Source organism: Sorghum bicolor, chromosome 3 (assembly GCF_000003195.3).
Source record: "Sorghum bicolor cultivar BTx623 chromosome 3, Sorghum_bicolor_NCBIv3, whole genome shotgun sequence".
Taxonomy (NCBI): Eukaryota; Viridiplantae; Streptophyta; class Magnoliopsida; order Poales; family Poaceae; genus Sorghum; species Sorghum bicolor.
This window is the reverse complement of record NC_012872.2, coordinates 72,634,347-72,649,700: the sequence shown is the minus strand read 5'-3', so window position 1 is coordinate 72,649,700 and position 15,354 is coordinate 72,634,347. Positions and strand designations below refer to the sequence as shown.

The following is a 15,354-nucleotide window of genomic DNA, read 5'->3' as shown; positions in this document are numbered from 1 at the left end:
TCTGGTTAAACATTTGTGCAACCTTTCAAGGTGTTTGGTTTGAGGAGCCACTCGATCCTAGATGAGGTGCTCCATCATAAGTTCATTCATCAAATTTGTTGCATCATAATCTCTTTCATCAAATTTGAGGAGCCACTCTATTCTTGATACTCACATATCTTATAAGCCGTAATTTTTCTGCCAGCTAATAGTGTTTTTCTCTCATAATAAATCAACAAACAATAGTTAGGCAAAAGGCTAAGTGCATCAACGTCCATAGACCCCCAAAAAAGAGAGAAATGGATAGATATTGACTCACCTGAAACCAAACACCCTTAACAAAAATAGCGTATGCAGCGAAATTTTGTAACCGAAATGACATATAGGGTCGTTCTTTTACTTTTTCCTAGGCACAATTCAGCCAAAGTTTCTCCATTCATGTGTGCACTTGTCCGGCATTAATTACTTACGACATATAGCATGCATTACTTATGTGTCCAAATGATAAGAGATGTTTGGTTGCTAGCTATAATCTACCACAACTAACTTTAGTCAAGATTTGTACGAGGCTCTCTCAGCTGAATGCAATGCATACCTGAAAAATCGAGCAACCACTTGATCGTCCAAGAGTGTGCATATATACTGGGACAAAAATTAAAAGGATGCATGCCATCTCAAAAGAAGAGATACTATGTAGTACAAAGACTTAAGCCCTGTTTGGTTCTCCTTGCTAAATTTTAGTTAGCTAAACTTTAGTCACTTTAGTAGCTAAAGTACCAAACACATTGACTAAAAGGAGCTAAAATATTTAGTCCCATTAGTCACCCAAGAGTAGCTAAAATAATTTTAGCTAGCTAAAACTTAGTAAGGGGAACCAAAGAGGCCCTTAGTACGAATCAGATATCCAATAAATTAATTAATCACAGAGAGAAAGAATGCATCAAGAACATTAGTCTGGAAATTAAGCCTTCCATTATATTATATCTCCACCATCATTGCATTGCATACACAAACCAAGCAGGATTCTGCAAACCCTACAGTACCAAGCACAGCTACTAATACTATTCCCCAGCAGGAAATGCAGGAGCATGATGTAACCAAAAGAGATGGGAACAGGAAATCCTGAAGAACAGCAGCACGTAGTACGTGTTGATCGGTTCATCTCAATCATCGTGACAATGAGATCGATCTTAACACTAGATAAGCACCCGGATTAATCTACTATTGTTTAAGCCCTACCTCGCCTGGCTATACGCCTGCTTGCCTGCCTAGTTGAACACCGACAGCGGCAGCATGCACCCCGCCGCGTGCGCCTCCGCCGCCGCCGCCATCGCCAGCGCTATCTCGTCACCGTTGCCGGCAGCGACGCTAGCGCTGCTGCTGCCGCCGCCGTTGCCATTGGCAGCCACCGCTTCGGGGTTGCCCGGCAGCAGGCTGAACCCGTGCAGGAACTGCGGGTGTGGCATGAAGAAGTGATGCTGGTGCTGGTGCTGGTGCAGGTGATGGTGCTGCTGATGCCCGGCGTCCGGCACGTGCGCCCGCACGTCGGCCCTCTCGGCCACCACGTCCGACAGGGCCGGCGAGGAGACGGGAGGAGCCTGCTGCGGCGGGGTCGTCGCGGCCTGCGGCGACGACTGGGACGACGAAGCGGACGGCCGCTTCCGGCGCTTCTTCTCGTAGGCGATGCCGCGCGCCTTGGCCTGGCTGTCGCGGACCTCGCGGAGGTATAGGCGCACGGCGCGCGCGCCGAAGGGGTTGGCCTCAGGCCGTCCCCCGTGCTCCTCGAAGGCGGCGCGCAGGCGGCCGACGAGCGCGTCGAGGCTGCCCCAGGCCTGGCGCAGCGGGCACGGGCACGGGGCCGGCGGCGACGGGTGGCCGAAGAAGGGGCACCCCGGCGCGTGGACCTTGGTCTTGCCGAACTGGTCCAGGTAGCGCAGGAACTCGAGCACGTGCGCGCCGCTGCACCGCGCCAGCTCCAGCGGCGGCCGGTGGTTGCGCAGGTACTGCCCGAACGTGTGCCAGTCCCGCCGCTTCTGCGACTCGTAGCGGCTCGGGCGGGGCGCCTCCGCGCCCGCCGCCGCGCCGGGGCTGTCGGCCGCTCCTCCTCCGACCTGCATGTCGTCCGCTTGCTCCTCGCGCCTCAGATCTGCATGCAACCCCCCTCGATTAGTGCGACGACAACGCCGGGGAGTCAAAAAAAAAACTGAGCTTTTCGCCGCCATCACCAACATGCTCGTGCAGAAGAGAAGGGAGAGAAGCTTTCGAGGCGGCGGAAAGTGGGAAGAAGAAGAAGGCCTTGTTTAGTTCGCAAAAAATTTCAAGATTTTCCGTCACATCGAATCTTGCGGCACATGTATGTGGTATTAAATTTAGACAAAAATAAAAACTAATTACACAGTTTGCCTGTAAATCGCGAGATGAATCTTTTGACTCTAATTAGTTTATGATTGGACAATATTTATCACAAACAAACGAAAGTGCTACAGTATCCAAAATCCTAAAATTTTGCCAACTAAACAAGGCCGAAATTGTAAACTAGAAGCTCGGGATTTCGTGGTCCCTGGATTCTGCTGCTACTTTAATCGAGAAAACAGGAGTAAAGAACTAGGGTTTGCAAAGGGGGAGGGAGATGAAATCAGAATCAGGCTGGTCCAGGGCAAGTACGGCTCCTCTGAGGGCAGCACATCCCAAGAATTGCCTGATCTGAGGTCAGCAGCTGCAGCTGCTACTGCGGCAGCCTGGTGGCCTTGTTTCCCAAGAATTGCCTGATCCTGGTGGTTTATTTCCAGCAAGGATTCGGCATGGGCCGGGTGGCTGTGGCTGCCACCAGAGAGCGAGCCACCATGGCCTTGTTTAGTTCCCAACAAATTTTGCAAAATTTTTTCAGATTCCTCGTCACATCGAATCTTTATACACATGTATGAAGTATTGAATATAGACAAAAATAAAAACTAATTGCACAGTTTGGTCGGAATTGACGAGACGAATCTTTTGAGTCTAGTTAGTACATGATTGGACAATATTTGTTAAATACAAACGAAAAAACTATAATATCGATTTTGCAAAATATTTTAGAACTAAAGAAGGCCCATGTGGTCATGGGTTTATTTCCTTCCCGGCGGCTTGGGAGTGCCCGTAGAGAAAGGATCCCAGTTCGAGCCGTTCCCGTTCCCGGTTAACCCCCAAATCACTGTAGCACACTTTGTTGCCACGTCGAGCGGTCGTGCGGCACAGCTGGATCCCTGAGGCTGTCTTGACCGGCCACTTGTGCGTGTCAGCAGCCGCTAGCAGTCCAGCACCACGGGGCCTTGGCCCTTGGGGCTGCCTCTGCCTGCCTGCCTGCCTGTCCGAACGATACAGTGAGTGAGAGTGGTGGCAGCACGGAGGAGGAGGAGGCGGCACACGGACGGGACGAATGACGAACGAACAAAACACAGGGTGGTCCGATTGTTCTGTTACTGTTGCGACTTGCGATCCCGATCCCGATCCCAATCCCCGACGGCAACGACAACTACGACTTTGGGTTCAATGCATGCATCCATCCATCCATCACAAAAAAATTCATTCAGAAACCCACCCTGCCTGCTGCCTTGTGCGTGTTTGTTGTAACTTAAACCCCGGCGGTACGGTCGACCTGCCTCCCCAACCACAACCGATCGCGGTACGTACCACCAACTCGCGCGCGCCGTCACCGGCAGTACCCCCGGCCAGTGCCACCGCCCACCGCCGCCGCCGTGTACCACCCTACAATACGTCCATCCTTGCGCTGGGCGCTCCCCGGAGAAAGGAAGGAGGGGCCCAGAAAGCAGAACACACAGATCCATCCAGCCCAAACCCAACCCGGTGCAGAGGCCTTGCAGTTGCAGGGCAGAACAGAACAGAACAGAACAGGAGAGGGCGGTTCGTACACGAGCTAGGCTTGCTGTGGTCCGAGCGGCGGCAGCAGAGCAAAAGCACGCAACACCACCCGCCGCAGGCGCAGCAACAGCAGTCCCGTACTCCCGGGCCGGCCGTAGGAAAAAAAGAGTGGGGGTTAATTTGGCGGGGCCCACGCACAGTGTCGCACGCCCCGCAATTCCAAACCCTCCCGCCAGGCCGCCACCATCCATCCGTCAGTCACGCGACGGGTCTCGCTGCTCCGTGCTCCTGCCGCTGCTTTCTCTTCTTCTTCTTCTTCTTCTTCTTCTTCTTCTTCTTCTTCTTCTTCTTCTTCTTCTTCTTGAGGGGAGAGAGAGAGAGAGAGAAAATCATTCACGAGCGGGGGGGTGTCGCTGCGCTTGCGGCCAGGCACTAGCGCACCGGGATTGCATGGATCTGCCTCCGTTCCGTCCACCCATAACTGTCCCACGGCACACTCGACTGCACAGGCCCCTGCAGCTGCGGCCCTGCACTTTACCTTAAACCCTCCCCCTTTTCCCCTGCCGCTCGTGTTGACCACTACCGCCTGTTCCCATGTTTACATTCTCTGCATGGTTCGTTACTTCACCTCATTTTTACCATGCAAATTGGTTCCATTCCATTTGTTTCCCCCTATATATAGAGAGCAGGTGTTTCTAAGGTTATTTTGTGTACTACACACAATCTGTCAGCGAATACATCCAAAGGACACGATAACTTTTTTTTTCTTTTTACACAGTTTCAACAACCAGCAACAGCAATATAGAGATAGAGGTAGTATTTCAAAAATCTCCAACGGTGAGCAAGTACACACCTGCTTACTTGCTAAAAACAACCTCGGTTGTCTTATAAATTGTAATTTTTTTCAACCAACAATGTTTTTCTCTCGTCATGAATTTTCAAACCAGCGAACAAGCTCATAATAACACGCGAACAGAGCAACATATATTGATCAGTTCCCACGAATAATCCCCTCTCCCATGCTTTTCTCCATATGATTTTTAGGATTAGAAAAGAAAAAGGAAAGACCTAATGATTAGATTACATACAAGCATGCAGGTCAATGATTAAAACCTTTTATATTATACTACCATAAAACACAAAACCATTCCCTATGTATATGTATGCATAACATATGCTGACAATAGAAACAACCAAATTAATAAACAACCTGAGCACCATCGGCACGACCTACCTAACCAACGGATTTCCTATACGTATCCCCTACACAAACCCTGGCTGGGTAGACTGTTCGTCCATATCATTACGCGGCAATCATCCGCGTGTGCAACGCAAAACAAAGGCAAGACAGACAGTGCGACGACACCTACCTGACCGACTGCTGGAAAATGCCGGCCGGCGCGCATGATTTTGGGTGGTGGTTGATGGTGCCAAGTGGGCCGCTCAGCTGACGTGGCGCCGGGCAACGCCGGGAAGCGGCATCTCGAGGACCGCAGCAGCAGCAGCAGCGTGGTGGTGAGATTTCGGGGCGCGTCTTCGAGCGCGAGAAAAAAAAAACATTAATACTCGTCCTACTAGCAGTACGATCCAAGGCCTTGTTTAGTTTCCCAAAAATTTTGCAAAATTTTTTAGATTCTCTGTCACATATACGAAGTATTAAATATAGATAAAAATGAAAACTAATTGCACAGTTTGTTCGGAATTGACGAGACGAATCTTTTGAGCCTAATTAGTCCATAATTGGACAATATTTGTCAAATACAAACGAAAGTGCTACTATTTCTATTTTGCAAAATTTTTTGAAAGTAAACAAGACCCAAATAAAAAAAAAGGCAGAGAGGAGGAGAAGAGGGGGACTGGGGGCCCATCGCACCCCGGGGCCGGCAGCGGAGCAGAGCGAAAGGGAAGCTGAGCTGGGAGTGAGCAGGAGACAGCTGGAGCTTTGGTACGGCCGGGCCGCTTCCGAGACGCAGCTCCCGTCGCCGCTCGCGCTCCCGGCCTGCGCGTGCCGCCCCCTGCGCCCGGTCCATGGACTCACTGCAAAGTCCACCCGCCTTCCTGTTGTCTTTCCTGAGTCCCCCCTTCCTTCTTTTCCCCCCTAGTACCTCCTTCTCCCTATGTACTCCTGGAAGGCTGGAAGTAGTAGTACTCTCAGGGCAGAGCAGGGCTACGTCCCTAGTGGAGTGGTGGTAGTGACGTGACCAGGGGTTTCCACTGTGCTCTAAAAAGAGTGCTTGCCTTTGTTTAGTTCAACAAAAAATTAATTTTTTTGAAATTCTCAGTCATATAAAATCTTACGGCACATGCATTATATATATATATATATATAATCTTTTGAGCCTAACTAGTTCATAATTGAACAATATTTATCAAATACGAATGAAAGTGCTACAGTATCCATTTCAATAAAAATTTGGAACTAAACAAGGCCACTTTCATAAAAGCCTTGTTTAGTTTCCAAAATTTTTTAGTTTTGGATACTGTAGCATTTTGTTTTTATTTGACAATTATTGTTCAATCATAGACTAACTAGACTCAAAAGATTTATTTTGTGATTTACAGATAAACTGTGCAATTATTTTTTTGTCTATATTTAATGCTTAATGCATGTGCCTTAAGATTCGATGTGACAGGTAATTTTGAAAAGTTTTAGGTTTTTGGTGTGAACTAGATAAGGCCTTAAATTTCAAGATTTCTCGTCACATTAAATCTTTGGAAGTATGCATTAAACATTAAATATAGATATAAAAAATAATTAATTACACAATTCACCTATAATCCGCAAGACGATTTTTTTGAGCCTAGTTAATTTATATTTGAATAATAATTATTAAATACAAACGACAGTGTTAAAATACTTAAATCAAAAAAATTGACGTGTTGCATCCGAATGAGTTTTCCCCGCGAAATGATGCTTCTACTACTACTACTCATACATGTTTGTTCCCTACGGTTTTTTTTTGACAATTGCGATAAAATTTATTACCCGCAGCAAGAAGCTGCTAAGATGGATACAGAGTTGAGGTCTACTTGGAGTAGAGCCTGAAACAAAGTACAAATAGGGCCACATAGAGGCCTGGTACAATCACAGTTTTGAAATATAAGCATGGAGCTTCGGGTCTGTTTTGCTAAAGTATCAGCTGTTGTATTTTGATTTCGGTTGATCTTGAAGAGGTGAGTTTGTATTGTGACCACAGTATTGGTGAAAACCTGTGTAAACGGTTTGATTCTCCACTGAGGCGGGTTCTGTTGATTCTCCTGATGGAGGAGATGCACCAACTGGTGGGAATCTGAAAGAAAATTGCAGTATGGAATTTGAAGAGCCTGGACAATGGATGCTCTAAGAGCTAGGGCTGCTGCTTCACCCATGAGAACGGAGTGGCAATGTTGAAGTTGTGCTTTGACATAGATTGCTTGAAGCGGCTGAACCTGAAAATTTAAGATAAATATGTCTAGACCTTCAATGTTAGTGTTTGTGTTCTGTTCATCAGGGGTTACTGCGGCATCAACATAACATCTTGAGCCTTGGAGGCTTGCTCGGTAGGGACATAAGTGCATTGTTGGCTGTTGGAGGTGAACCTGCAAAATTGAAAATTGATTACCTGAATTTTGAGTAAACTGAGATGCTGTCTGGGGGGGATTTTGTTCATTTTGGATCATGTAGGCTCGGATGGCTTGATGAACTTGAGGGACTGTCCAATCCTTCCTGTTGAAGTGGTAATCATTTCTGGCTTTCCAAATGAACCAAAGAGTATAAAGAATTTTGCATAGTAAAGCTTCAGGAGTGGAATCTGGAACTATAAGGGTTAGCGTTGATTGGACACCATCAATTTCAGGGGGAAGATTAGCAGTATTAATGGATGGGTTGGCTGTGAGCCATACCTGACGAGGGAGGGTACATTGGAAGAACAGATGGTAGTCATTTTCAATCATGTTGCATCTGTCACAAGTGTTGTTACCTGGCGATGAAAATCTGGTTGCCCTATGAGCTGTGGCTAAGGCTCTTCTTATGAGTCTCCAGGTGAAGGTTTTGATGATTGGAGGAATACTTTTGCATTTCCAAACCCTGCATAGAATTGTGTTAGCCTGTGGAGTGATGCTTCTTGCACCTGTAGCAGGAATCTGCACAATGTTATTATTAGAGAGATGTTTATAAGTAGCTTTCACAGTTCCTAATACATCTTTACCAGGAGTCCATCTTAGGATGTCACTGTCTGTACTGTCAACCGTCGGTGTATTTATGATATGGCTGACAGCTTGATTGTCAAAAGTGGTATTAAGAAGAGGTATGTTCCAGTTACGAGTGCCTGGGTACCAGAGCTGATTTACAGTGCTGGGAAGAGGCAGAGTTGTGACTGGGATGAGCAGGTGGTCGTGGATGGATTTCCATATGTCACACCAGGGGGTTGACCAAATAGAACTGTTGCCTTGATGTAGTTGAAGCTGCACGCTTTCCGAGAGGTCCTGTTTAACCTGCAGAATTGAATACCAGAAAGCCGACCTGGGAACATTGTTAGTAGCATTCCAAAATGAGGAGTTGGGGTAATACTTTGATTTTATGATCTGTTGTAAGAAAGGGTTTTTATTAGTTGCCAGGGTATAAGTTGTGTGCATAATCAGGCTTTTGTTGACAAGATGAAGATCTCTTATGCCTAAACCTCCATTGTGACGAGATTGACAGATATCTTCCCAGGATCTGAAATGAATAGGGTTAGTTGCATTTTTCTCCAGGATTCCTGCCCACCAAAATCTTTTAATGATGGTTGTTACATTAGCAATAAAAGCTTTCGAGAAGAGGATGGTGGCCATATAATAAACAGGAATGGCCGATAGAACAGATTGGATATAGGTAAGTCTGCCAGCATGATTAAGTTTGTTTGCTTTAACAGTAATAAATTTTGCGTGAAATTTGTTTTTAATAAAAGCATATACTTTGTTCATGTCTTTATGATTAAAAATCAGAGGAGTACGGCTCTGAGCATGCGCTGTGCGGTCCGCCCACCAAAGCCACAAACCCACCGCCACAAGGGTCTCAGACAATGCGGTCCTTGTTCATTCGCAAAAATTTTAGATTTCGATACTATAGTATTTTAATTTTTATTTAATAAACATTGTCTAATTATAAATTAACTATGTTTAAAAGATTTGTCTCGGGATTTAAAAATCAATTGTGCATTTAGTTTTTATTTTTATATATATATTTAATGTATCATACATGTACCGTAAGATTCGATATAACGAAAAATCTTGAAAGTTTTTGCAACTAAACGAGAGCCACGGCAGCAGTATCGAAAGGCCGAGATAGCGAGGGTGTTTGCAATTGCTACTCCACGTTTATTTTAGCTCCAATTCATATTTTTAGTCAAACAATTTTTAACTCTGCGTACTTTGTTCGACAAAAAGTATAAAGTTATAAGAGCACCTACAAAATTACTCTACTATAAGCCGTTCCACAGTGGAGTTTACATAATAGAGGTTTTAGAGCGGTCACAAACACCGCATACCATCATGTGATGAATGCTACTATGGCATTGTTTACATGCACCTAAAATTCTAAAAGTTTAGAAAATTCTCTATCACATCGAATTTTGCGACACATATATGGAGTATTAAATATAGATAAAAATAATTAATTATATAGTTTATATGCAAATTGTGAGACGAATCTTTTAGGCCTAATTAATCCATGATTGGACAATATTTGTCAAATACAAACGAAATTGCTATAGTGTCAAAATCCAAAATAATTCTGCATCTAAACAAGGCCTATAATTGCTAGTGCAGGAGGAGCCCGAGAAACTGTGACAGCTTCTAAAATAAAACTATGTTTTCCTTTTTTTTCTTATATTTTCTATACCAACTAAATAACTTAGTAACGTGAACAATAAAACCCTTTTCCTCAAAAAAAACGTGAAGAATAAAACCTTGCGGAACATTTATTGGCCACGATGACCAATCTAGAAACCAAACTCTTAATTAGGCCTTGTTTAGTTCACCCTAAAACTAAAAAGTTTTCAAAATTTCTCATCACATCGAATCTTGCGGCACATGCGTGAAGCATTAAATATAAACGAAAACAAAAACTAATTATGTATTTTAGCTGTAAATTACGAGACGAATCTTTTGATCTTAGTTAGTTTATGATTGGATAATATTTGTCACGAACAAACAAAAGTGTTAGAGTAGCAAAATCCAAAAAAAATCACATCTAAACAAGGTTTTACAGTATGTCCAACGGTTCTCGATATCTCCTCGATAGTCTATCCCAATATACTAGGGTAGTCATGCTTTTTTCTTGGTGCAACAGTGTCATAATACCTTTGCACTTATTTTAGCAACCAATAGTTTCCTTTGCATATGGACCACCACAACTTTCACTATGCCGCCATATTTTCTTGGACACACCTGCAGGATCCGTCTTTTATGTTGGTATTTGGGGAAATATATTGAAATACTATTATACTATTTTTTTCAGTGTTAATAAAGATAATAGTGAACTACTCTAATAATACATACTATACTCCCCTATACCTAAATAAGTGTCGCTCTCATTTGCTAGGATTAAATGTTTTAAAATTTAACTAAATATGTACAAGAAAGTATTAATCGTTATAGTGTATAATTAGTATTGTTAGATTGATTGCTGAATCTATATGTTTATAATAAATTTATTTGGCGATACATATGTTAGTAGTATTTTTTATTAACCTAGTTAAATTAAAAAAAAATTGACCAGCACGAATATCTTAGCGGCACATATTTGGGAAGTGAAAAGATATTAGGAGACGGCTAGGAGATGTATCCTTGTTCGCATTAGCAGGAGTACGTTGCTGTTAATCTGACGATCCAAGGCATGGTGCGGTGTCAACAATTGCAAGGGAAATGGCTTTTTTTAAAAAGAAAAAAGAAAAAAGAAAAAAACTGAAAATGGCCACTGTTACCTGGTCTATGGACTGCGTCCACGCAGGGGGCCTGCCACGCCTTTTGTTTCTTGTCCAGAACTGTAGCCGCGCTGTCTCCCTTCCCCCATGAGTCCCACACACTTTACTATGCGCCGGGCCCACTCCCTCATTCTATGGCCTTGTTTACTTCCAAAAATTTTTGCAAAATAGTAATAGTAGCACTTTCGTTTGTATTTGACAAATATTATCTAATTATAGACTAACTAGGCTCAAAAGATTCGTTTCGTCAATTCCAACCAAACTGTGTAATTAATTTTTATTTTCATCTATATTTAATACTTTATGCATACGTCTAAATATTCGATGTGATGGAGAATCTGAAAAATTTTGTAAAATTTTTGGGAAACTAAACAAGGCCTATATTTCGCTCCCCCTCGCCGCTCCAAATCTCCGTTCCCGGTTTTGCCCTGGTGTTCCCCGTCGAAATAGCCGCCTTGCCACTGGCTCCGACCAGCCATAGCCCATCCCGGAAATGAGTTGGCCGACTGGTCCCCCCAAATCTTGGGGATGGAATCGAGTTGGGATCTCCTGGAATACATACAGGCAATCAACGCAACATAAGAGCATCCCCAACCGTTTTGCATAATTAGTTTGGCAAATGAGGGAGTTTGTCAAGTCTCAAAAAAATATGGCAAAGATGAAAAGAGGCAATCTCTAATGGTTTGGCATTAATCACTTCACGCCAATTTCTCAATGCCAAGTGTGAACAGGTTTGGCATATATGCCAATCCTTCCTCTCTTTTTGCCAAGTTAACAAAATTGCAAAGTCTAAATGCCAAACCGTTGGATAAATGTTTTTAAGACTTTTTTGCAAATACATGAATGCAAAGCTTATTTGCAAAACGGTTGGGGATGCTCTAAGCATCGGACGGACTGACTGAAGTGTGGTGTGTGTGTGCGCGCCTGTGTGGCTTTCTTGACTGCGAAAGGTCACTAACGAATTCTCGTTGAATAGTCGAAGTATTCTACTAAGGCCCTGTTTAGTTCCCAAAAAATTTTGCAAAATTTTTCAGATTCCTCGTCACATCGAATCTTTAGACGCATGTATGGAGTATTAAATATAAACGAAAATAAAAACTAATTGCATAGTTTGGTCGGAATTGATGAGATGAATCTTTTGAGCCTAGTTAGTCCATGATTGGACAATATTTGTCACAAACAAACGAAAGTGATACAGTACCTGTTTTGCAAAATTTTTTAGAACTAAACAAGGCCTAAATCCCCTTTGCAACAAATTAAACTATTCACGTAAACACACACGCTCCTTCACAACAGTTGTTCTATCTCTCAGAGCACACATGTCTCTATGCGCGGTTTATATATACTACTACTAATGATCATATAATAACACAGGATAGCTGGTCGATCAATGGAGAAGGGCAGGATCATTCATATGTGGCACCACATCAGTTCCAAACAAGATAGGAAACAAATGCGTTCAGAAAACTTTATTAGTTTCAATGTCTAATTTTGTTTTATCTGTTAATCGAACGGCCTCCGTTAGGTCCCACACGTGTTGCTCCATATTCACACCCAAATAATATCCGTGGTTATATATATACTAGTACTATTCTTGTACTTCATGATATATATTGTCGTGTCATTTCACTACTACAAAAGTCATTTTCACTCCAAGTTCGAACAAAAACATATTAATATTTTTTATTGTCAATACAAACTGGTGAGACAACATGATTTTCACCATTGACCGTAAAAATGTGACCATTATCACATTGGTTGGTACACGAGCCGGTGATGAAAGTCCATTATCGCTATTGTGTCACCAACTAGCGGTGATAATTGCCCTATTTGTCACGTTAAGTTTATATTACCAACTAGCTTTGTGATAACATGATGCAACATAGTAAGAGTAATACCTTTTCCAAGTCAGGAAGTATGAATACAAACTTTATCGAGATCCATAACTTTTGTATTGGACCTCATTTTTATTTGAAATCGTATATGATCCTAAAATTATATTAAAGTTATCATATTTTAAAATTTATTTTTAAAAATTATCAAGACTGACTTAGATACAGAAACAACCAGAACCAAAATGGTAGATCTTGTTGTGATCTACAACTTTGTAGTCTCTTTATTTTAGTTTGCTCAAGGCTTAAAAAATTCATAATAATACTGGCGCCAACCAGTCTAAAAGGAGAAATTTTGTTTCAAAATAACGTTGGATTAAAAATGCTTAGATGAATAATTGCATATCCTGATGAGATAAACAATTTTATAGCTAACGAATATTTCATTTGAAATCATGTATAGTCCTAAAATTGTATTTGGATATCTTATATTTAAAAATTTATAAATTTCAGATACTCCAAACTAACTCTAATCTACTTGAAACTTTTTATTTAAATTTGTTTGTGGCCTCGTGTTCATTACAATACAAGCTACAACTAGCCTAATAGAAGAAGCTTTGGATGGATAAATATGAGAAGCGAAGTTGTAGATCCTTATCTACAACTTCGTAGTTATTGACTTTATCAAAAAAAATTTATAAAACTAGAGGGGTTTGCACCCCAACACATAAATGAATAAATTAAAAACTGATGACAATACAATGAGTAGTTCAAGAAACAAAAAAGGCGCTGAAAAAATGAAAGATGCAAGGGAAATTACAACACATTTTTAATCAATAAATCAAAGACATTCAAAACTTTTTTATTTAAATTCATTTAGGGTCTCAAATGTTCACTATAATATCTAGAAAAGCCACTACAAAGGGGAAAAAAAATGCCATGCACGCAATCACAATTGACTTTGGGGTGAAGTGGTTTGAGGAGGTACACACAACGCCCCTGTATTTTCGTGCTTAAAACCGAGTGACTTGTGACTGATCGTTGGAGGTTTGTCTTTTTTTTTTTGTGGGGGCGGGGGCTGCTAATTTTTTTGGCTCGATTTGTGATTTGTAAAAATTTGTATGCCCGCATGGCAGATACACTTCATTTAAACTTGCTCAAGCTCTGCTCCTAGGCTATGCATCCACTGCATTACCGTTAAAACGTGCCATCGAATTTCTAGGGCACCTTATATTTTAGAACGAAGATGTTCACGGTGCATGCACAAGCACGATCGGCGTGCCGTGCCAAATGTCTTCCGTGCATGCAGCGCAAAAGGGAGAAGAGCGGAGAAGCGAAAAAGGAAGCACACAGGCTGCGGAGGTGGTACACACAGTTCCATTCTGTGTGTCGGCAAATGAAATGAAAAGGCGGCGCGTGGGCGTGGTGGTGGTGGTGGTGGTGGTGGTGGTGCTATTCATTCCTGCGGCGCCAAAGTTCGTTAATCCTCGTGGCCGGCCGTGGAGCTTTTAAGATCTTCTGCTTCTTCTTCTTCTTCTCCCGCCCTTTTGACCGCCCGCGCGCACGCAACACTTGACTGGTCTTGGGACTTTGCATGCATGCAGATCAGCAGTTGCATGCAGCATTGCAGCTTCAACAACACACACACACAAACAGGCTCATGTATGTAGCTACCACTAGCTAATTATGGCCTCCATGTTCATTACCAGCACTGTACTAGTGTACTGTATTGCACCGACAGCTCGTCAGCATGATTCCCCTCTCGGTGCTTCCCCGTACATGCATGTGTGTGCCTCCGCTGGAAACGGCAAGGATAATGTACACAACGCAATCCGGTCAGAATTTAAATTGCCAATACTACTACTACTACTATACTAGCTAGTTTTTGTTATCCGCTAACCACGCTCGTCTCGCCGCAATGAGCAGCTCCATATATGCTGCAGCGTGGCCGTCGTGCGTGCGACCTGCATGCTCATGTGGTTTTGAAGTGTGGCAGCAGGGTGTGAGGAGAGATAGGGCGCGTGATCTCAGCAATTATGTCACTCATGTGATGGCAGCAGCAGCGGCAGCCGCAACATGAACGTGTAGAGGAAAAGCGTAGGAAACCCCGGACAAAATCATGGGTTTTATTTTCCGCCGTCGTACTTGTGGCCGGCCAGGCAGCGAGCGAGCGAGCGACCGCGAAGCCGTCTAGAGAAAGTGACCGTCGAGGGCAACTGGGCAAGGGCGCGAGGAAGGAAACAAAAGAAAAGGGCAGACACGAGACAAGGGCAGGGGCAGCTCGCCTTCTCCGCTTCTCCCTTCGGTTTCGGTCGGTCTACTCTGCGGTCGACCTCACCGCGAACCCACCTGTCAGAACCTCACCCTTCTTGAGCTGGGGTTGTGAGTCACAGTGTGTACTAGAGAATTTGCAGCAAGAGCCCTGGGCTCCCACGGTTTTCGCAGCTTAGCCCAAACAAGCCGTGCTCGTGCCCGTTGTGGCGCCCATTTTTTGAACCGCAGGCAGCTAGTAAGCTTTAATTAATTAATTAATTAATGACGAATCACCGTAGTACGTTACGGCTCCGGAGAATTATAGCCCGGGCAGGGGCAAGCCATGTGTCTGCGACGCTGGAGCCTGCGCCTGCGACCTGCGTGCCTAGGTAGACTGCAAACGAAGCAAAGGCAGGCAGGCGGGCCGCGGCAATGGCATGCACGGCCATGAGCGCCTGCTGCCCGGCCGGCCGTCCGCCCGCGCGCAGGTG

At 43.8% G+C, this 15,354-nt stretch overlaps 1 protein-coding gene across 1 annotated transcript; it reads right to left on the bottom strand.

Moving 5' to 3' along the window:
- On the bottom strand, positions 929 to 2,293 carry LOC8062296 (protein G1-like1). Its single transcript, XM_002456873.2, has 2 exons — positions 2,209 to 2,293; positions 929 to 2,125 (listed from the first exon to the last, which is right to left on the bottom strand). Exon 2 carries the CDS (start codon positions 2,094 to 2,096, stop codon positions 1,248 to 1,250), a length of 849 nt encoding a protein of 282 aa, XP_002456918.2. The 5' UTR covers positions 2,097 to 2,125; positions 2,209 to 2,293; the 3' UTR covers positions 929 to 1,247.

Bases quoted from the DNA above. Each gene is read 5' to 3' on its own strand.
- LOC8062296 (XM_002456873.2), bottom strand. From the start codon at position 2,096: ATGCAGGTCGGAGGAGGAGCGGCCGACAGCCCCGGCGCGGCGGCGGGC.